This window comes from Choloepus didactylus, chromosome 4, assembly GCF_015220235.1.
Source record: "Choloepus didactylus isolate mChoDid1 chromosome 4, mChoDid1.pri, whole genome shotgun sequence".
Lineage (NCBI taxonomy): Eukaryota > Metazoa > Chordata > Mammalia > Pilosa > Megalonychidae > Choloepus > Choloepus didactylus.
The window spans coordinates 96047026-96071477 of record NC_051310.1 but is presented as its reverse complement, the minus strand read 5'-3'; the positions used below and the strand labels follow the sequence as shown (position 1 = coordinate 96071477).

Here is a 24452-nt window from a genome sequence, read left to right as displayed (position 1 = left end):
GAAAAAATATTTCATGCAAGCTACAGCCAAAAGAAAGCAGGAGCAGCAATATTAATCTCAGATAAAATAGACTTTAAGTGTAAGGATGTTATGAGAGTCAAAGAAGGCCACTACATACTAATAAAAGGGGCAATTCAACAAGAAGAAGTAACAATCGTAAATGTTTATGCACCCAATCATGGTGCCACAAAATACATGAGACAAACACTGGCAAAACTAAAGGAAGCAATGGATGTTCCCAAAATAATTGTGGGAGACTTCAACACATCACTCTCTCCTATAGAAAGATCAACCAGAGAGAAGACCGATGAGGAAACTGAAAACCTAAACAATCTGATAAATGAATTGGATTTAACAGACATATATAGAACATTACATCCCAAATCACCAGGATACACATTCTTCTCTAGTGATCACGGAACTTTCTCCAGAATAGACCATATGCTGGGACATAAAACAAGCCTCAATAAATTAAAAAAAAAAATTGAAATTATTCAAAGCACATTTTCAGACCACAATGGAATACAATTAGAAGTCAATAACCATCAGAGACTTAGAAAATTCACAAACACCTGGAGGTTAAAAATGAGGGAGATGAAAACATTCCCAGATAATCAAAAGCTAAGGGACTTCATCACCAGTAGATCAGTCGTATAAGAAATGCTAAAGGGAATTGTGCAGGCTGAAAGGAAAGGACACTAAACAACTGACTGAAACCACATGAAGAAATACAGATTTCCAGTAAAGATCACATGGTAAATATAAATACCAATACTACTGTATTTTTGATTTGTAACTCCACTATTTACTTCCTACAGGATCTAAAATACATAAAGTGTAATGATAAATCAGTGGTTTTGGACTCAATGTAAAATATGTAATTTTTGACAAGAACTACATAAAGGTGGGGGAATGGAGGAGTATAGGAACACAGTTTATGTGTCCTACTGAAGTTAAGTTGGTATCAAAGAAAACAAGATTGTTATAGATTTAGGATGTTAAATTTAAGCCCCATGGTAAACACAAAGAAAGTATCAGAGAATATGATCATAGAGATGAAAAGTAGAGTATGGGTTATGAGAAGTGGGGGAAGGGGCAATGGGGAGTTAAGAAATGAGTGTAGGGTTTCTGTTTTGGGTGAAGGGAAATTTCTAGTAATGGATGGTGGGAAGGTGATGGCATTGCAACATTGTGAATGTGATTAATCCCACTAAATGGAATGCTTGGGAGGGTTTGGAATAGGAAGATTTATGGTGTATATATGTTTCCACAACTGAAAAAAAGACAGTCTAAATTGATAATGACAGTTAAATGCCATAGATGATCTTGGATGAGATCTAAAAATAGAGGAGAAAAGGCTCAAAAGGACACAATTGGGACATAAGAAAAAAATGAAATACAGAATGTAAGCTTTATATCAATGTTAAATTTCTTGAATTTCTTAACTACTTGTAATGTGATTACATAAATTAATATTCTTGTTCATAGGAAATGTATATGTGAATTATATTATTTGTTCAAAGATGTGTGCAACTTGCTCTCATATGTTCAGAAGACAGAGCAACAGATGATGGATGACAGATAGGGAGGGAGGGAAAAAAAGAAATGGTAAAGTGACAAAATATTAAAGTTAGTAGATCTGGGTATCGGTGGATGGGGGTTGGGGTAGGCTAGAGTTCTGTGTATGGGGTTTGTATTATTTTTTGCAACTGTCCTGTAAATTTGAATTTATTTCAAAATAAAAAGTAAAAAAAAAATAGATTGGGGTGACGAATGTACAACTATACGATGGTACTGTGAATAGCTGATTGTACACCACGGATGATTGTATATGTGAATATATCTCAATAAAACTGAATTAAAAAAAAAACTCAAAACAGACAAAAAAGCAGTGGTTCTCAAAATAATTTGCTACACATTGGAATCACGTGTGTGTGCATTAAATCTCAATGTTCTAGATTTCATCTCCAGAAATTATGACTTACAGAAATCAGCCTAGGCATGAGAAATTTTAAAAACTTTCCTAAGCTTTTACAGTTTGCAGTGTCTTCTGTAAGAAGATCGTGGGAGAAATTTCTTTCTGGTCTTAGTATCAGAAAGAAGTATATCTTACTCTGAGTAACTGGTTCCTTCCCTAGCTAATGAACACTGAGCGGTGTAATTGAGCAGATGGCCTTTTACAAGATGGCTGTTACATCAGCAAGTTTAGAGCCAAATTTGTGTCCACACATAACCTCACATTAATCTTTTTTGCTTATGTTTTCCCTTTTCATTTATCACCTACTTCTAATTTTACTTTTCTGGTTGTGCTTCATTAATACTTATTAGTGGCTTATTGTTTTTGTAAAAAGACAGGATATATATGCATGTATGTATGTGTATACATATATACACATAAACACATACATACACATATACATATATTATATTATTATTATTTTAAAGAATCTAGTTGAACATCTTGTCTGGCCACTGGTCTGGCGGTGGTGGATAACAGAAAAATGGGGGTGGATGTGGGATGTGGATGACTTAGAAATATACTCTTCAAAAACAGAATATAAACTGGGTTCAAAAATCAGACTTTTGAATTAATGTGACTGAGTAATTTGTGGAGACAGATTATTTCAGAGTAGCGGTGGCTGCTAAGAATAGGGTCTTAGCTTGAATGTTCCTGTTCTCATTGGGATGGTGCAGAAGCTCATTTGGGAAATGAAGTACACCTTTCTAGGTTAAAGGTTCAAGGTGGGGATGATCTGAAGCTGGCCCCAGGCCCACTAAGCATCCTGATGCCCTGGAAACAAACATGGAGATGGTTTCTAATTACCTTCAAGCCCACTGGCAGCCAGATGTCCCTTAGCTGAGCCCGAGGCTCAGAACAGATGGGACCTGAGATGGGACCCTGACTCCTTCCAACATGGTCTGTGGAGTTTTCAGCCTTGGGGAAAAACCCTCCTTCAGAAGGCTGGGTGAGCCCCATTAGAGTCTAGCTGCTCCCTCTGGCCACATTCAATGGGAGGCAGGCCCAGTGACCCCAGCTGACCCCATTCCCAACTGCTTGGCAGCTGCTCACACTGGGGAGTCAGCAAGGATTCCAGCCAAAGGTAGAAATGCAGGGGTTCTGCCAGGCTGCCAGCTTCCACAGCATGGGACAATTCCTCTATTGGGACTTCTTTGATTCTTTTGGAGCAGGGCCTGGAGTGTGGCATCATTGGACACAGTTCTTGGGCAAGAAACTGGTCTGGTTTTGGGTGACTGCCTTCTGCATCTGGAGATGCTCACAAAATGCAACATTGGCCAGGCCTGATATGGCAGGGGTATCAGCCACTGCATGGAGAGTGACCAGGTACCTGCAGCATCTTCCCAGAGTGGCTTCTGGGTGGAGCAAGGGTACCCACAATGCCCCCACTCCTCTACTGTGTGAAGGTGAGAAATGCTACATATTTGGCTTTTATAGAAAATCAAAAGACCTGCCTCCTGTATGTCCTCCTTCTGGGCCTTTGCGCCAGTCTGTCATACCCAATAAAGGCCCACTCAAGGCACCCCAAGGCTGTTTCCAGTGATTGCTTCAGCTCCTTGCTTGCTTCTGCCTGCCTTAGCTCCAGTCGTATCCCTGCCATGACTCTGGGTCTTGGTGCCATGCCAGGTTCTTGCCCCAAGCCATCTGGGCTGGATATTTACACTTGGTCCCACCAGCATCTGACTCCTGTCACTCCCTAAAGGGCTTTGGCTGTGATGCAGCCTCTAAGCCTTCCTATTACCCTGCTGGAACCCCGGTCCCCACAGAATCCAGACCTGAGTCTAGCTGCTTGACTTGTGCTGGGTTCTCCCCTCTTCCACTATGAGTGGAAGATCTGGCAAGCTTATTAGAAGCTGTATCAAGAACACAGGTAGTTTTCCTGGATTCTCTTCAGGCTTCTCTGAGGGTAGGAACACAAGTAGCTGCAGGGGATGCTCTAGATGGACTTGCTAACTGAGCTGTGAAGACTCCTGAGTCCCAGGGAGGACTGACTATAGTAAATGCAAGATCAGCCTGAAAGAATGGTTTCCACTTATTTGCCTCTAGTGTACTTTTCAACCAAATGCAGTCTGGCTTCTGCTCCTAGAACGCCACCAAAAGCTCTCTGGGAAAGGCCACCAGTGACCTCCTTCCAGTATTCTTACTTGACCATTCTACAGCATATGGGACCCTTAATCACTCACTTCATGAAGAAATCTCTCCTCAAGTTTTTTCAACTCTTTCTTCTGTTCCTTTCCTACCATTGTTCATTCTCAGTCCCCTGCTGGCTCCTCTTACACTGACTATTCTATCTGTGTTGCTACCTCTTAGATGTCAATGCTTAGCCACTTTCTCTTCTTGCTCTAGACTTTTCGTTAGATCGTCTTGTAGTTTCAATTAACAACTATAGGTTGATGCCTCCCAAGTTGATCTATCCAGCCTAGACTTCTCTCTGGACCTCCAGATCTGACTGTCCACTGCTGACTAGAAATTTCTTCCTGGTGCCTCGAGTTTAAAATAAAATAATCTAAGCACATTATCCCTGCCACCCCCGCCACCCCCACCCCCAACACCCCCGGTTTCCTCCTCTTTCTGTCTTCCCTAAGTCAATGGCATCATCTTCCAACAAGTTTCTCAAGCTAGAAACTGGAGCGTCATCCAAGATTTCTTCCCATCCAGTAGTGTGCTGGCCCTAGCTTTCAATAACTCAGTGAGGTTGTTAGCATCTATTGACAACTCTGGAGGAGATCTCATGTTGGTAACTGATACTGGCCAAGGTGGAAGTATTTACACCATGGAAATTGGCAAACACAGCAGATAAGAGCCCCCAGCCCCACCCAGAGCTGGTTGTTAAACATTTACAAGCACTCCACTGTCCCTGTCTTTTAGCCTCCAGCTCCAGTTAGGCATCAAATACTTAGATCACACATCTGAAACATTGTTAGAATTCATTCTCATTGTTTCTATCCTCCAGTTCTCTCATCTGGTGTTTCCTTAACTTGACTCCCTGTCTGCAGTCTCATATTTATCCAATATATCTCTAAAATTGTCAGAGTAAATGAACTAAAATAAAATCTGACTGTATCACCTCCTTTTTAGAGAGAATCTAAACTCCTTAGCATGGATTTCAAGATCCTCTATAGCTAATGTCTCAAGCTGTATGTCATAAGACATATGTTTTAGTCCTATGGAATTGCTTACAACTCCCCCTAAAACACTACTCTATTTCACACTACCTACCTTTTTTTTCATGCTGCTCTTTTTTTCAGGGATTCCCTTTTATCCATGTGGGCTCCTATCCTTCAGAACTCTGCTCAAGAGCCTCCTCCTTTATGAAATTTTCCCTGACCTCTCCCCACCCAGTGGCATTGCCAATTGCTTTCTGCATCCTATGAAGACATACACAGAACTTTACAATTAGTTTTTATTTACATTATGAGCTCTTAGAAGAGAATATCTTTTTCATTTTGTATTATAGCATCTAAAGCACAGTAGCACTTGACGAATAATTGCTGAAAGAAATGGCTACCATCTGACAGTGATATACAAAAATATGCCCAGGCAGAAAGACCATCTTTTTGTCCTTAGGACACAGCACATCACCGGGTACACAGTAGACTCTTACACTTTACTGTTAGTTGAATGAGTAAGTGAATGATGACTGAGTGAATAAAAGAAACAGGTATCCCTGGCAGTATGGGTTGAATTGTGTCTGCCAAAAAGTGTTCAAGTCCTAACCCCTGGTACCTGTGAAGGTGGCCTTATTTGGAAATAGGTCTTTGCAGATGTAATCAATTTAACATGAGGTCATACTGGACTAGGGTGGGCCCTAAATACAATATGACTGGGGTCCTTAGAAGAAGAAGGATTTTTGGATACCAAGACAGAAACACACAGGGAGAAGATGGCCATGTGAAGACAGAGGCAGAGACTGGAGTTAGGCTGACAATAGCCAAGGAATGACTGGGACCACTGACAGCTGCAAGAGATGAGGAAGGACGCTTTCTTAGAGATTTTGAAGGGAGCAGGGCCCTGTTGACACCTTGATTTTAGATTTCTGGCCTCCAGAATAACTGCAAGAGAATCAATTCTGTTATTTTAAGCCACCCGGCTTGCAGTCATTTGTGATAGCAGCCCTAGGAAACTAATATACCTGGGGAGAACATGAGGTATATTTTTCTTGGCATTTCAATCATACAGAGCATGCCTGGGTGCCTCCTTTCCTTCAACCTCCCTGACCTCAGTAATTTGGAGAAAAATAAGCCTTCTTCTTCACCAAAATTTGAGAACTTTGAAAAATAGGAACCATGATTTTAAAAATCTAAAATCAAAACGCTGCATTTCTTATTATCTTTACTTTTTTTTAATCAGAGGTATGATTGGAAAACAAGACAGGAGGACTTCTGATAGCAATCTGAGGTAGATACAAATTTGACATATTTGAAAAGCATATCTATGAGCACAATTCATTCTGATATTCACTTTTTGGGATGTATTTGTAAAAACATTCAGAGCTATTCTGTACCTACCCTACACAAGCTCATATCCAAATGAGCCAGAATATACACCACTAATTTCTCTATTACATGTCATTAAGTGGTGATGACATTTAAAATAGCTAATATTTTTGAGCCTTTATATGTGCTTGGGCAGTTTCTCTCAGCACTTTGTAGGTATTAATTCATGCTTCTTTGGACAATTCTATGAAGTAGGTACAATTGCAATTACCATTTTACAGATGAGAAAACTGGGACCCACAGAGATTACATAACTTGTCCAACATCAAATGAGAAGTTACTGGGAAAACTGGGATTCAAACTCAGGTGAGTCAGCGTCAAAGGCAGTGCCCTTAACCACAATGCCATGTTATCTTTCAGAGATTAAGCGTGACTGAGGAAGCTTATTGAGGGAGGCGGGGTTTGCCGTTGGCCCTACAAGATTGGGAAGAACCTCAGTTGCTAGATATGACATAAAAGCCTAGTAATGGGTAAAAGCCTGAGGTGGGAGAGTACAGAGTTTGTTTGGAGAGAATCAGGCAGTGGGATAATCAGTCTGTATGACACACCGCTGGCCTGTAGGGGTAACTCAAGACATCTTTCCCACTCAACCCACTGCACCCTAAAATGGTCAAAAAGAAGAGCAATAAAATTCACTACTCCAAAGAGAATGGGTTTTACTTAAGAATAAAGAACACTCTTACCCCAGATCAATGATTAAGACACATTTTCTGGAAGTGGAGCCTTGAAAGAGAATAAAGGTCATGGCATAGCCGGGACTGGTTTCTTTCGTCTTTCACAATGGAAGGATTAGGGCTATAAAGAAGACCACACATTTCCAGTCTGTGGAGGGGTGGGTGGGGGGGTGAAGCATAGGCAAAGGAGAGAGGAAAGTCAGAAGGACATCACATCACATAGCCTTGATATTCCTAGCAGAGGAGCAGACAGGCTTATTGGCAGAGAGATGAGATGGGAACTTGGGTTCAGTGTAGTAGTTAAGAAATAGCTGCTGAGGTGAATTTCTAGGGGATTTTTAGGTAATAGAGGAAAACAAGCAATTGCCCAGCTAAATTCAGGTAGCATAAATATGAAATATGGCTCATCAGTCTCGAGATATTTCCTTCAGTAAGTCTCTGTAGCTCAGACCAGGGAAGCAAACAAACAAACAAACAAAAAAATGCCTGGAGAGTAGTACCAGGTCTGAAGAGAAACAGGGTGATCAAGGCAGTAGGCTAAGGAAGGGCATAAAAATCTGGTGATAGAATTGGTTAAGTGGGTAACTAGGCATTGCCAGCTAAGAGGAGTGGTTTCGAGGGAAAGAGCAGAAAGTTTAGGGACAACAGGGAGGCATGGAAGAACCAGAGGTCACAGAGAGGTGTCAACTAACTAGGCAGGAGTAGACGGGGAAGAAGAGTGGAAGTGATTTCTGAGTGCCAAGTAATGAGGAAATCCAAAGAGTCACCATGACAAGGTGATGGGGTCAGTGGGATTGATGAAGTTGGGAGATCAGGGTGGTAGAAAGGTCATCAACATGGATGTCGGGCAAATGTTGGAGAGGCAGACTGGACCTGCTGGTGGTATGTTCAGAGTGTCTTATAGGTCTGTCTATGACTCCACTGAAGGTGTGAGGCAGGCAATATATGCACTAAGTGTTTGATGACAGTGGGAAATGGTGTGGAAACAGAGGGGAGGGATGGGAGAATGCCAAGCTCATCACTCGGCCTTCTGATATGGTGAAGGGGGAAAGAGGATGTCAAAGGAGAGTGTGTAGGGAGAAGCCAAATTTCAGCAAGCAAGGGCCACTGATAAAAAATGATGGCATGAAGCCAGGTGATGTGGAGGCCCCAGATTGCAATGATTAGACTGTTGGGAGCGTGCATTCCTGTCTCCTGTCTGCTTCCATGACCTACATGTTTGGCAAGCTAGGGAGTGGGGTGGATAAAAAAGAAATATTACTATCTTTTTTCTCTTGTCCTAAAACTTATAATTTTACTCTGTAAGCCATAATAATGCAAGCCATAATAATTTATATCATCTTGAATCACGTTGTATGCCCTAATAACCACAATTTATTCCCGCATGTTATTCTGTTATTATTTTGGAGGAAGCTGCCAATATTACTTTAATTTCACTCTCCTCTAAGGCACTAAATGGTCTAGCTGCATTGCTATGCAACCTTCCACAAGGAATAAAAATCAGATAGATAAGCAGCTCAAAGCATGACACTGTGCCATATGCCACAGACATTCCTGAATTCCAAGATATCTTAAAACTAACTCTTGGAAACTCAAGATTTTGAAATTTGTTTCTCAACGAATTCCCCAGAAAAAAATGTTAATGTTGCCCATGAATCAGCACAGACAAGCAGCTAATGGTGTAGGCTCAGGAATCAGACTTATAGTCACATAAGTCAAGGGGTCCAATTTGCAGCTATGGGGCTTTGGGCAAGTTTCATATCTCTTCTAAGTCTTGGATTCTTCATATCTAAGTGGTGATAATATCTGTCTCACAACTGGGGGAACTACATGAGTTAGTGCATGCAAGGAACTGCACATGGTAATGGCTAAATCAATGTTATTCCTCTTTTTTTTATTTATCACTTTTTAAAAAACTTTGTTTTGTGAATTTCTCTGAAAAAGTTATTGGTGAGTTGATACATATATATCTATATGATATATATGTATGTATATTTGGATTATACACATGCAAGCATTAAAATAAGAGTTGTTTATTTCTGATTTTTTTCTTATCATAAACTTGGGGGTATTTGAGGTAATTTTACAGGTGAATAATTGAAGACATGAATAATTAAGGCAGGGAACAGACCTAGAAGCTTTGGATTCCCAATGTCTGTTCCCTACCTCCTCACTCTCCTTCCCAAATACTCTGCTGCCTAATTTCAGCTGCTACAGGGGCAGTCCTCAACTCATATGACCCTCTGACATGAAACACACACATGCACATGTAAATATATAGTCTCACATGTACACTATAAATACAGATGAGTACAACATGCATATCAGCTTTTGGATATAATGAAGCCATTATATTCACTCTTTATACCAGGTTTATTATTTTTAACTCACTCATTGAAGAGGTGTCCAAATGGCCATATTTTAAAACCAAAGGTATTTCAAGCTTTCATCCTTGCTGGTTTTAGATTATATGTAAGGAAGAAGAGTTGAATACTTAAAAAAAACTTAGCTCTTCTACTTTTAATAGAATGAATCCAAACACCTTACTAGCAAAAGTAAACCAGGACATATTTCAGCTTAATTTCTATAAGGAACACTCCTAAATTCTAAGTGGAAGAAATCATGGTAAAGTGGAAGATAAAAGGAAATACAAATTCAATACAGGAAATAAAAACATGCATTTGCTGACTGGGTGGACATTTCATAAAACTGACTTTTCTTAGAACTATATCTTGGTGTTTAACAGTGTATCGTTTGTTGCTTAAAACAACTGTGAGTTATGCTTGATTTGCTTTACCTACAGATTTGGAAGATGTTGGAAGTGAGAAAATGAAAATGAAGACATGGAGACAGGATGAGCAGAATCAGCGTATCTTGGTGAGGTATGGACACGACATACTTACTCTTACACTGCGGCATCTGGCAAGACCTTACAAGAGGAAGCCCCGGTTGATCTTTGCACATTGTCTCACTGAGGGGAACACGCTGGCCTTTGGCCGTCAGCCGCTGACACACCTGCTTTCTTCGCTGGATTCCAACACCACAGCTGACAGAGCACTGGAATAAGAATTGTGCAACAGAGTCAAACAGAGCATGAGTAGGCGAATCTAAGCCAACAATAGCAAATTCTCAGATGGTGAAACGAGGAAATTAATGTATGGATGTGCCAATATGGAAGCCATTTCTTGGGCTTGAACATCTTTTATAACATGGAGAGTCCTTCCTTCCTTCCTTCCTCCCTCCCTCCCTCCTTCCTCCCTCCCTCCTTCCTCCCTCCCTCCTTCCTTCCTCCCTCCCTCCTTCCTTCCTATAATTTATTGTTGCAGATTTTTTGGTGTTTTAATTGAAATCTAATTTATTGATGTTCTGCTTTTAAAAAATTATACACACCCATTTCCAAGAATTCAAATAAACGGAAAAGAATAAACAGGAAAATTTAAAAAAATTCCAAACTACTCCACATTAAGAAGCATTAACATTTGATAATCATGTGTATACACGCAATTTTAATTAAAATTTTAATGCAAATTTATTAGGTATAATAGGGAAAAAGAAACTAAAGGGTAATTAAAGGAGTTGCTGAACTTCTGATTTTTTTTCACCATAAGTGATTAATTCCCAAAAAAAGCCCTCTAATGTTAACAAAGAAGATTAAAGAAACCATTAAGTGATTTGAATAGTGACTTTTAATTACATATTTTGACTAAGGAGGGTATCTACTGACTTGCTGCCTAGAAGGATGAGGAAATAAGCACATTTGTATTTTCTCCCACCCCACTTCCAAACTGCCAACTAGTTTTCAATTATTTAGTTAATGTCAACATTTCTGATATTTACCTTCTGTTCTGAAATGTAATTGCTGCAGTTGATGAGTCTTAATTCTATATTTAAATGAATTCATTACTCATCATCCATCTTTTTTTTTTTTTTAACCAGGGTCTATCCATTCATGGATTCTTTGCTTTGAGCCTTCTTGGTTGTCTAGCAGTTGGCCCTCCAGGTTTTTTAGGAAAGGCTCATTGATAAGGTATTCTTTGAATGACTGTTACCCTTCTTTCCACATGAAGAACCACCAGGCTGAAGAGAACATATGAACATTTTTGGGTCATACTTTCTTTTCCTTAGAATTGTGCAAACCTTGTCTTCTTGCATTGAGAACTATTGTGGAGATATCGGAGACCAAATAAGAATTTTTATTGTTGATTTGCTTGCCTTTCCTGCTCAGAGGCCTGTGGGTTCTTTCTTGATTCATGAAGTTCAGCACCACAAGCATGCTGAACCCTTGGTGGGCAATATTTTCTAGGCTTGCAGATGAAAGCTTTTTTTATTGGAAATTTATTGCTCTTATCCTGTTTCTGAATATTTTTCTGTTCCGTTTGTTTTGTTCTTCTTATAAATACCAATTACCCTTATGTTTGATCTTTCTTTGTCTGCCTTCCATATCCATTGTTGCCTCTAAAAACCAATTGTACAACTTTGCTCTTTTCCATACCATTTTATATGATCTATTCCAGCTTGTCTACTATGTCTCAGTGTTTTCATTTTCCCCATTTTTTTTGTTGCTTATAATGTAATTTTTATGTCTTCTATTTTTAATTTTTCTCTTCAGTTTTTTCCCCAAGTGTTTGAGTTGTCTGTTCATCTCCTTGTATTGTCTCATAATCTCTTTCTGGAGCTCAAAAGTTACTCTTGGGCCACTTTTTTCTCAGAGGTCATGACTATAATTTCCTTGGGAACACAGAACATATTTGTCAGAACTTTTCTCTGGGTATTCCTTATCTTATGTTGTTTGTGTGACTCTTGCTTTATATTCCTTTCCCCATAGCCCGACTTCCCTCCTCTTCAAATTTTTCCCCCAGTTTTGACACCTTAATATTATGCTGGTGTATTAAATGCAGCTGGCTGTCTGTGAATAACATGAGCTGGGGATGAGGTAGGGCATTTTACATCTTTTGGGTTTGTTTTCTTCCACACTCTGTCACCAATACTCTTATTTCCTTTGCCCACATTCCTCTTCAGTTTTCGGCGTTCGAGTGGTTGGTGTGACTCAGAGAGGAGCCTCTTAACTGGCTCACTGTGTAATAATCCAGCAGTTGCTGCCTCCCTTCCTTCACCCCACTTCATCTCTGGCAGCATTCCTTGGCTAGGAAGCATAAAAATGTGGTTTCTCCTTCAGCTCTGTCTCCCCCATGGTTCTGCAGAGAATTTCTCGTTTTTTTTCCAGGGCTGCTCATGGTCCCAGATCTAGTCTCTGTAATCAAGGCACTGTTGAATAGGCCTTTCAGGGCTGTCATACTTACTCCTAGGGAAATCTATATTCTGCTTGACGCCTGAGGAAATGTTCGTCAGCTCTCAGCCTTCGCTCTCATTTTGGACCAGATTTTACGGTCTTTGGCAGGTGTGTTTCATAATTTACAGTTTGGGACTGTAGCCACTTCATTGTTCATTGAAGACAGAGTGTTCCCTCACTTTCATTCTCTGTGGTTTTTTTTTTTTCCTTGGGTTTCAAAGGAGGGGAATGGAATTTTTTTTTTAATTTATTATCATCTTTAACAGAAAGCCCTAATTATCATTTTTCAGTAAAGTGGAAGGTTTTTGTAGGCTTTTGAACAAGTATTTTTAAATTGCCATTTACCAAATTGCCATTTATTTTCTTCACCAGTCAAATCCTCAGCTAGGAGTTTCCCATACAATATATTAAAGCCAACTTTTTATTAAACTACCAGTGTGAGCCGTTTTTTGTTCATACATCCAAGTGGTTAAATAACTGAGTATCAGTCACCACTCATCAGACATTTCTAGTGATAAAGATTTGACCTTTTCTCCCAGTTGTGAATGGGAGGATCATTTGTAAACTCCTTTTCTGGATGGAGTTCTAACATGACTCGATATATGCTAAGTTCAAAATAAAAGTGCCATTAGTAAAAGCTCACAGCTCACTGGCAGCGGACACGGCAGAACCAGTGCCGTCAATTATACTCACAAAGCAGCAACCTTATGCCAAAGCTTCTCCTCTGTTTCTTCTTTTAAGAATCTGGTAGATTCCTGAGGAAGAGCTCATGGGAACAATTTATCCTGAGTTCTTATACCTTCATAACTATCTCCTATGGCCTTTAAACTTGAAGGTCAGTTTGGCAAAATATAAAATCGTTGGCTCACATTTTCTTTCCTTGAGTATCTTAAATATGTTGTTCCATTGTTCTGTAGTCTGAAGTGGTGTTGTTGAGAAGTCTGATGCCAATCTGATTTTCTTTCCCTTATAAACATCTTGGGGTTTTTTGTTCTGTTTTGTTTTGTTTTTGTCTGGATGCACAAGTAACTTTTTCTAAATCTCTGAAATCCAGTAGTTTTAGCAGAATATGTCTTGATATTGACCATTCTGGGCCAATTTTCCCAGGGACATGGTGTACCCTTTCAAAACGGTGATTTGTCTTCTTTTATTTATAGTTTTGTTTTATTACACTGTTTTGGATTTCTTCTCCTGGGACTCCATGTTGGATTCTTTCCTCATTTCCCTCCTTTCTTCTATTTCATGTCTAGTCATTCTTGTATTCCCTCTAGTTTAGTCTACATTTCTGAATTTTTTGTCTTTATTTTCTAATTCTCTCCTGAACGCTGTTGGCTATCTTTTACAACCTCTTGTTAGTTATTCAACTTAATTTCTGGAGCTTTTCTGTTTCTGATTTAAGTTTCTATACTTTTCTTGAATTTTTTTAGTGCAGTCAGTAATACAGCTATAGTTGTATCTGTTTCAAGGCCAAATTTTCCTCATGTCCATATGCTATTAATACCTCTATGCACATTTTTACTATGCTGGCATGCTACTGAGATATTTATTTTAAAGTATCTTTGTATGGTGTTTGACTGCGACACTTTCCTGATGCTTAAATTTAAATGAAATACTTTTTTTTCTGTACTTTCAGGAAAGGAGAGTGTCAGAGGTGGGGGTGCTTTGGGGTGCTCATCTCGTCTTCACTGCTTACAGGTTCCCTTCTCTGGAGTTAAAAAGCAGTATTTGATAACTTGGCCCCTAAGTATAGCCATGGCCACAGTTCTGAGATTTGTTATCTTCTGGACTCTCCAACTCCCAAGGGTCTAAACATTCTCTTTCCTTTACCCCTTGTGTTTCTTCTCAATGTGGATTATAATTCTAGCAATTTTTGTTGAGTATTTCTGAAGTCCTTAAGGATGAAAGCTGCTCCAGAACCCTCCAATCTTCTGAAGGCCCCTTTGGGGATTTGCTGATCTTTCCTGCACACTGAGAGCCTGAAGACTTCTCTCACTTTCACTGATTGGCCTCAGAAATACTAGCTGAGGGTTCTACGCAGAGTAGGATCATCTCCTAGCGGAGGTAATTCTTGCTGATTTCTGTGCTCCTTGGCTCTAGGCCCTATCTTTTTTCTTTTCCATCTCTGCCCAGCTGTTAAATTTGTAGTTTCTGCACAGTTTCTGCTGTTGCATGTGGTTTGACCCCATCCACTTGCATTCCGGGATTTCTGATGAAACTTTGTCACTCCCCCCCCCCCCCCCACTATTTTGGTAATCCTACTTGCTCTCTCTCTACATATATTTTTTAATGTGGAGATGTGAGGATATCAAACATGATTGCACTTCACTGGAAGCTTCCTAATCATTTTTAAAGGAACTCCTGTCAAAAATATACTTTTCAATATCATAGTGTTCATTCTCCATGCCTCCTTCTACCTCTGAAATGCTGATTCCCAAAGTTACTAATTTCACAAACTCTCTCCTGAGCTACAATTTTTTATTTTTATAGACCCTCAAATTATAGCATTAAAAAAGTATACTCTCTACTTCTCAAGTTACTGTCCAAATATGCTTTCCTTCTACATTAGATTTTAAAATTAGTGCCATCCCTATCCACTTAGCTTCCCAAGACAGAAAACTGGGAGACCCCTCTTTTTTTTTTTTTTTTTTTTAAATTCAGTTTTATTGAGATACATTCACATACCATACAGTCATCCATAGTGTACAATCAACTGTTCATAATACCATCATATAGTTGTGCATTTATCACCCTAATCTATTTTCGAACATTTTCCTTATACTAGAAAGAATCAGAATAAGAATAAAAAATAAAAATAAAAAAGAACACCCAAATCATCCCCTCCATCACACTCTATTTTTCATTTAGTTTTTGTCCCCATTTTTCTACTCATCCATCCATACACTGGATAAAGGGAGTGTGATCCACAAGGTTTTCACCATCACACTGTCACCCCTTGTAAGCTACATTGTTATACAATTGTTTTCAAGAGTCAAGGCTACTGGGTTGGAGTTTGGTAGTTTCAGGTATTTACTTCTAGCTATCCCAATACATTAAAACCTAAAAAGTGTTATCTATATAATGTGTAAGAATGTCCACCAGAGTGACCTCTCAACTTCATTTGAAATCTCTCAGCCACTGAAGCTTTATTTTGTTTCATTTTGTATCCCCCTTTCAGTCAAGAAGATGTTCTCAATCCCATGATGCTGGGTCCAGATTCATACCCAGGTGTCATATCCTGTGTTGCCAGGGAGATTTACACCCCTGGGAGTCAGGTCCCACATAGTGGGGAGGGCAGTGAGATCACCTGCCAAGGTGGCTTAGTTGAGACCCCTCTTTTTTTTGAGGAAAAAAGTATACTTTCAATTCAATTACTTTATATGCCAGTTACATCTCCTAACTATCAAGTCTATCTGCTCTTCTCTATCCCAACTGCATCATTATCTCTCACTGCTTTTTTTCCAATCTCCATCTAACAAGGTCTCTCCACTTTCAGTTCCATCTTCCCCTAATACATTCTTCACACTGCAGCCAGAATTATGCATCTAAAACACTGCTTTTTACTTCCCACTTGGACACCTTCCAAGGGGTTCTCAATGACTATTGCAATAAATTCTGACACCCCAAATCCTTCACAATCTGGCTGCAGCCTCTCCTTCCTGTCTCACCTTCTGATACTTCCTCAATGCATCCTATTCTACAGCCACGTAAGAATAAGATTTCAAGAACCTTTCATCACCTTCCACATATTTCACACTCCTGGCTTAAGACCCACTCTAAAGCTGCATCTTCTACAACACTTTCCTGGGACCCAGGCAGACTTAGATGATTCACTTCAATTTTCACATAGGTCTGTACACGGGCTAATTTTATTGAAACAGGCAAACATAAGCTTTATTTTACTTGTCTGCCTCATTAAACTGCGCACTCTAGTGGGAGCTGTGTTTTTGGTTTTCTGTGATTCCTCTTGCTTGGGATAACCAATTTAGTGGTACTTAGTAAATGTTTGTTGATTAAATAACTGAAGGAAGCAAGGTTGTGGCAATAAGCATGTTCAGTTTAGAAGAAGCTTTTATAAATCTCTTTATCTCGCTCAATAAATGTTTATCAAGTAAGAAGTAGGATATAAACATGTGCAGAAATAGCCCTTGCCTTCTAGCAGCTACCATCTAGTTAGGAAAATAAGGCATATTCAGGTTATATGTGTGTAACTGTATAGGATTGTCAAATAAGTGGTACAGATAGAACTGCACAGATTTGAACATACTGGGTATATTTTGTATGGGTCAAAATGTTAAACAGTCAGATTGAGTCTAAAAAGAAATTCAACTAGAAGAGAGGTTATCTACATAGTGATTAGTAGTAAAGATTCATAATACCACATAAGAAAAAGGAGTATATGGAAGGCTTTAGACTAGCCCTTGAGAGTTGGAATATTCTTTTATTCACAGAAGGAATGCCTGGACAAAGAGTTAATGCAACCCTGGGATCAAGACCAAACTAACTGCAGAATAATGATCAAAAGAATGGATCTTCATTCAGATATCAGATAGTTCCTGGTCCTGCCAAATACCAATTATGAATACAAAATGTCTTTTTAATTTATAAAAGGTAGTCCAGAGATTGAAACTTCTTGAGAGCATTTTCATCCTAAGCACATCAATAAATGTGCTTATCAATAAATACTCCCATCATAGCTGGTTTCAAGCTATCAGCATGATGTCACTGACCACAGAATTAGGAAGAGATGTGCACAATCGGCTCTTGCAGGCCAATATGAACTAGGTCCAAGACTCTACTGCCTCCATGAGTCATGATTAATAAATCTACGGAACACTGGATTGCCATATTTGGAAATACATATATCCTGAACATATCGTGAGCTGTTCTTTATAAAATTTCTCCTTCATAGAGATCTTTTCCTTTTTATTTAGCTTATTGCTATTTTTCAAGAATTGAAGAAGTGGCAGGAACAGGTAACTGAGCACAGGAAATGAAGAAGTCAGAAATGATAAGAAGTGTTGGAAAGTTGCTGGTACACTGAGATGGACGTGAGGTGGGGGTGGGGGGTGCTGGTTGGGGCCAGAGTGAAGAGGCTGTCCCTTTACTTTCCCATGATGAGAAGATAACCTATATAGAAAGCTGGAAATACGGTGCAAGTGGGAGACTATTCCTGGAGATAGAAAATTGCCCTTTTAAGTTAGAGAAGAGGTCAAGAGACAGAATAAATTACAGAGGAAAAGGCAGTGACGGAAATCAGAGAGTTCAACATTGAGCTTTTTGGAAATTTGGAAGAAGACCAGTCAATAAGAAAAGATGTAGTCAGAGAAGAAGTTAAAAAAAAAAACAAAAAAAAAACACACCAAAAGACACCATGAAGGAGAAAGATGAAGAGAGACAAACGATCAAATGCTCCATCGAAGTAAAGAGAATAAAGAATGAGGAAAGGCTTCCAGTCAAGGAGTGGGGGCACAAAAGAGGCTGCAAGGGGCATGGGTCACGGAGATCCACCATTTGGGAAGACTGTCCCATATACGAGCCTATTCTTCCTTATAACTTGAAAAGCAGTGTAAGTACCAAAGGCTCTTTCTTTTCTGCCTAAAGAATCAAGAAAAACTAATGAAGCAGTGAATGGACAAAGCTCAAACATGCCGTGAATGGAGCTAGTGTCAGGGAAAGGGACTATTCCAGCTGCAGCCCAAGAGGCCTAGCCCGGCCAAGAATGGAAATTCTGGAATAGCTCCCCAGCCTTCCCGTGTCCAGGGTTAGTGGCCAGTTCCAATGAGCAGTGGCCTTATCCAGAACCACAAGATGGACAGCTGCCCCAGAGTGAGCCATCCCATGGCAAAGGGACTAGTCTGGCAGGAAATTTTAGGGAAAGGTGGCAATTTGTTATCAGGGTCTCTGCCAAAACAAAGCAACGCTGAAAGGAAAGAAAATTTCAGCAAATAGGAGAAAAGCTGAAGCCAGCAGGAAACTCCAACTGTTGTGCAACACGCTGTGTACCTGGCTGGACTGAGTCTGATCATCGACTTTTGGTTTCAAAGGCCAACCTGGCCTGCCTTCCTGGGTGCATGTGCACACCAACTCTTACTCCCAGATGGGCTTTCCTAGAGATGTGTCTTAGCTGGGAGCAGGAGGGTGTCATGGTGGAGCTTGGGCTTACTTCTTGGAGTATGCCCTCAAATCTTGGGTCTAGTTCTAGGTTTCCCTCTTCTTGAAGTCTTCCACCATCTAAAGATATACAGCATTTTTCAGCTCTACTCACAATGGCCCTATTTTTTTTTTTTTTTTTTTTTACTTCGTATTTCAATGGGTAACTACTTCCTGAACATCCATTGTTCTTTTCCCATCTGGTTTATGGTTTCCTTGAGGCCAGTGGCAGGACTCAGGATTTGAGGGCAGTAACAAGAGCAAAGACATAAAGGCCAGCATGAATAAACATGGCAACTGGTGCTACATTAATGATACATAATTGCCAACTACAAATTCAGTTGTTCACGGAGATAATGGGCAGGGGAGGAGAACAATGATATCACCACCAGGCCAATGAGAAGCATGTGCTCCAGGAGACAGGGAAAAGAAAGCAGCAGAGGGGGGTCTTTTGGAGCATGGCAGTCTAGGTACATCCTGGCTGCATGCAGGAACAAGGTGCCTGGTCTCTCTGCAGCCCATGCCCCCTCCACGTCCTTCCCTTTTCCGGCCTCTTCACCTTGGATTGGGGCAGCACTTGCTCAAGGGTGTCACTACCTAAAGCCATCCCCACTTTGGAGACATTTAAGGGCAAAGCAACCCACCCTAGGATGAGGAACAGATAGGGAAATGCTTCTCATTTTGTAGTGCACAGCACAGCCATCTAAGGATCTTGATGAAATGCAGATTCTGATTCCTTAGGTCTGGGGTGAGACTTGAGAGTCCTCATCTCTTATGAGCTCCCAGCTGATGCATGTGTGGCTGGTCCCTGGGCCACACTGAGTGTAGCAAGGAGAGTAAACGTTCACAAGGCCAAGAGTCCCCTCCACCAATGCATGACCCATACCTCCCAGTAGTTCTGTTTCTAACCCCAGGGAGACAGTAGCTGGATCCTTTATCTCCTCTGACAGTGGGGAGCAGTAAGACTTCACTCTTGGGGATTAGCTGGGTAACAGGGGTACATATTTGCCTACCCACTAGCATACCCAACCCTCCCAGGTGCCCTCCTCTCTAACATCTTTGTCCATTGTCCCCTGCCTGCCTAGCCCCAAAGGAATGCTTCTGCCTCTGTGCCTCAGTTGTTCCATGCGTACATTAAAGGGGAAATAAAGCAAACCAACATTTGCACATAAAGCTCCCCAGGGCAGACTTCTACCTGTCCTTCCCCATTCCTAGCCTGGGGAAGTTGTCTCACCTGGGAAGTCATCTCTCTTAGGAGGACACAGTTGCTGTCGGAGGAGACAGTTCCCCTGTCCCACATGTCACTGACCCACAGTGTAGAATCTTATCAGGAACAGTCTTGGCCACCAGCACTGGCTCTGGCTCCCTGTGAGTTGGACCGAGGGAGTGGGGTATGGTTGCTGGGTCCTGGGGCTCTGAATGCTCTGAAGACCCTGGAGGGATGGGTTCAGCTCTTTTCTTGAGCATTTTCTGAGGATGTGGGGCAACATTTATGTAGACTCTCAGTGGTCTGAATGAAAACCATGACCCATGACTTGTCAGTTAAGAAACTTTTTAAACACTAGCACTTAACTAAGCTAGAAAGTTGAAATAGGAAAAATATAAAGCTACAGGACATAGGCAGAGGTACTATCAATTCAACCTATGGACGGAAGAATATGGACTTTCTCTCAAGGGGAATGGGAAGGGCCCACTCTATTGGCCAATATTTTATGTTAACTTCACAACAACCATTGTGTTTAGAGAATAGAAAATGGGGCTCAGATATGGTAGGTATATTGAATAAGGACATGTAGCTTGTAGGCATTAGAGATGGGATTCCAGCATGGGTCTCTTTGACTCAAAAACCTTTGTTCTTGCATAAAAGACATGAGTTTATCCTAAACTCGGGTTTGAATCCTAGCTCTGTTCTTGGACAAGTTACTTGATCTGTATGAATATCTGATTTCATATCTATAAAAATGGAGGCAACATCTGCTTTCAGGGCTTTTGTGGGGATGAGATGAGTGTGACAGGTGGTTTCTCAGGAAAAGTTTCAGGAAAGTTCCTTAGTGTTAGTTACTGCCCTTTCTTGTCTTGAGGTGGTTTCTGATGTTGAGGCTGCCTCTCTGCCACCAGAAGATACTCACCTGGCAGCAATAACTGGAGATTAAAGGACACTGGTAACATACCTTAACTATCTGCTTCAAAATCTGCGCTAAAACCTCATCCTGTAGAGGTTAAAGAAGGAGCAAGACTGGAGCAAAAGGCTGGGATAAGAATAGTGGAAATAAAGGTGGCATAAAACAGAAAATAGAGCACCATCAATCAGTTCATGGAAGGCCCTGAAAGGTACTCTGAGAAATTTAAACTTGATTTTACAGGCAATCAAGACCTACTGAAGATTCTGAGCAAGCAGGTGACTTGATGGCAACAGCGATGGGAGTACATTGGGAAGCTGGCTGGTCTGGAGATGGGAGCGTGATGCAGAAGCAGGGAGAACAGGTGGGCAGTGTAATATAACAGAGCAAACCCTTAGAACAAAGTTGAAAGGAATGGGTTCTACTCCTACATTGCCAGTTGTAGGACCCGTGGCATCTCATTTACGCTATTTGGGTTTAATTCCACCCTCCACCGCCCCCCTCCAAAAGACTAAGCCATTGTTACCAGATTGTGTCAAGTACTGCCAGCACTGAAACAATATGATAGAATTCTACTTGTTGCAATAATTCAAGCTTCTGATGATAAAGAGTAAAAATGGCAGTGGTATGAATAGAATGGAGAGGAAATAAAGGGAGTAGAAATGACAGGGCTTAATAGATAACTCAATATGATGGGACATAAGGAAGAGAGAAATCAAGCTAACTTTGAGTTTATCCTAGGATCCTATGAGTCTGGTCATACCAAAAGAGGCAGGGGGCCATGGTAACAGGGACTGATTTGGGAGAACGTTTTAAATACTACTGAGTAAAAAATGAAAACAAGTCACCTTATGCAGGAGTAGATTACAGCATGTGCACCACCTTGAGTGGGTGCCTCTTTACATTTGGTGCCTTACTTGTCTCACTCTGGTCCCAGAGGGTAAATAGTTAGGTGCCAGAACAAGGGAGGGGCCGAAAGGAATGGACTGTAAAGTACAGAATATTGCTTACCTTTGACCAGTCTCCTGCAGTGAAATGTGGGGGGCAGTCTGTTCTGGCACAGGACTTGTGAGAAGATGCCTTGGGTCCTTGGCACAATTCATCCGAGAGATTCAAAAAGCTGCCGTCTGTCAACAGCTGCCGGCAGGTGACTCTTCGATTCTGAGTCCCCCCACCACATGTCCTGGAACACTAAGACAAGAGGAGGGGTGTCACCGAGGCCAGCCTGGCCCACCACGTGCCAGCACAGTGCAGTGCTTTTTGCTAACCCAGGCTCGGCAGGCCACAGAGTCACCAGTACCTGCTGCCATTCTTCAATGTGCCAGCCAGGGGGGCAATCAAACTGATTGCATGCTTGTAAGGCGTGGGGTTTTTCATCTCTGCATTCTTCAGGAGGGGCAGGGGATTCCCCTGGGTGCAGGCAGTACACATCTCGGGTCTGGATTCCAACACCACAGGTAGCCGAGCAGGGTCCCCAAGAACCTGTGTGCCACCTAGACCAAAAATCAATGGGGAAAGGTGAACTGTCCAACAAGACAACATGCAGCAATCAGCACGAACAAGCTCAGGTCCTTTTCTTCTTCTCATACTCTGCATAATGATCGTAAAGCCCCAGTGTTTCTCTGTGATGCTGTGTAAGCAGATGGAGATGGAGGTTTGCAGGGAGGTGGGGCGTGAATGTAGAGAGGAGCAGTTCAGGGTAACAAAAAAACCGTGTGCAAAATCCCAGAGATATAGCATATTTGGAAACCATAAGCATCTTGGTATGCTAGAGATTAGGCTGACTTTGGAACTGTGATCACATATTATACCATAAGAGCAAGCAGAGTCCTGACTCTCTTAACTTACAGATTTAACCTATAGATCCACGAAATGTGACTTTAACTTATTTTCATATTTCATTTATTGCAATTTTTTGAAAATATTAAACATGCAACATATGAATTAAAATACAGAAACACAATGTTAAAAACAAGAAATGTCAGAAAAATATTTAAAGCTCTTACCATTTTGGGAAGGTCCCAAATAAAAAGAAGCAGGTTTCTACCAGGCCTGTCCTACCACCATATATCAATAATAAAGTTTTGGTTTTGTTTTGAATAGAGCCCCAAGGCAATGGTGATTTCTGTAGGTGTCAAAAGAAATTTTAAATGTTTAAAAGTGTACTTTGGGAAATCTTCAGAGCACCTGGATTCACAATTTGGAATGTCCCTAAGAAAATTTTTTTATGCTAGGATTGGATTTACAACATATATATAATATGATTCATTTCCAATAATATCTTGGAAAAATCAAGTTTTCTCATGAAACATCTGTAAAAATGGGAAACCAGAGCAGCTGATTTGATACATATTTCCATGTTGCCTTCAAGGAAGAGTCTTCCAACCTATACCTCACCAGAAACATGAGAGTGCCTAGTTTCCCACACCCATATCAACACTGGAGAATCTCAATTAAAAGATCTCCGCCCATCTGATTGGAGAAACATTGTATATTATGGTTATTTTTAATTTGTGCATCTTTACTTATTAATGAACGTGAATTTTTAACTAGTTACTCTAGAGAGACATCATGAGGAAATAATTTTAAAATGCTTAACATTTATTTAAAGGGATGTTTGCTCCAGAGCGGTTTGTAAGAGCAAAAAAAAAATATGTTTTTAATTAACTTTTGCAAACTGGAAGGAGACAATCTAAATGTTTAACAATAAGGGGCAGAATTAATTAACTGTCCATTCATACAGTACAATTTTAGCAGCCATAAAAATAACAGCAGATGTAAATTGACAAATAAATATATTAAGAACATATTTCTACTGAAAAAGAAAAAGCAAGTCATAGAATAGCTTGTAGAGTATAATCCTATTTTTTTTAATGCATTTATAATTGCATGCAGAAAATAGTCTGGAAAATTATACATTAAAGAGTAAACAGTGATGATTTCTAAGTGACGGGATTTTTATTTTATTTTCACCAGTAACTTTTTAAAATTTTTCTTATACTAAGCATTCATTATTAAAAAAAAAAGAAGTTCTTTGAAAAAATTAGTATTTATCTAAAGGTGATTTTCAGTTTTCTTTCTAATTTTCTATAATGAACATGTTTTACTTGTGTAATAAAGAGGAAAGTGGAAAATATAAAAATAGTATTCAAGACAAATATAATAAGACAAAGAATAAAATTTTCATTAGTAAGGGAAAATTCATAATGAAGATATAATAATCATAAAAGTATAGAGATTGAATAAAAAGAATAAATATGTATAAAGCAAAAGCTGTTAGGTAAAAGACAAAATGACAGAAATATAATAATAATATTATTTTTAAAACCCTCAAAATCCTTCTCTGGCTCTTGGCATATCAAGGAGGAAAAATTTAATAAGAATACAGAGGATTTCGTACTATAATCGAAAATCGCGATGAAATAGATAACTATATAGGGAACTACAAAAGTTCCATTCAAGAAAAAGACTGGACTCTGCTAGGTTTGTGGTTCTACAATTTTTCAAGAACACTTTAATTCCCATGTTATACAAAATGTTCCAAAGTAATGAGGATTAAAATATTTTAATGCATATTATGAAACTTGGAAAACCTGAGCACAAAATCCTACAAATATAATATATAGGAAAAAAAACACATTTTTATGTTTCTAAATAAAGATATGTGTATCTAATTTAGATATGTGTATTTAAATTACACATTTT

The 24452-nt window shown here is 39.9% G+C and overlaps 1 protein-coding gene across 6 annotated transcripts in view; it reads right to left on the bottom strand.

Annotated features, from left to right (window-relative positions):
* ADAMTSL3 (ADAMTS like 3) overlaps positions 1-24452 on the bottom strand; it is a 389485-nt gene that overhangs the window by 75708 nt on the left and 289325 nt on the right. For all 6 annotated transcript variants that reach the window (XR_005216378.1, XM_037833191.1, XM_037833189.1 and 3 more), the window contains 3 exons: positions 22048-22240; positions 21759-21938; positions 10091-10244 (listed from right to left, as the gene is read on the bottom strand). Coding sequence is in view for 5 of the 6 variants with exons in the window: in XM_037833191.1 (XP_037689119.1) it covers positions 10091-10244; positions 21759-21938; positions 22048-22240 (527 nt within the window). In the remaining variant the exon portion in view is untranslated. The remainder of the gene's footprint in view (positions 1-10090; positions 10245-21758; positions 21939-22047; positions 22241-24452) is intronic.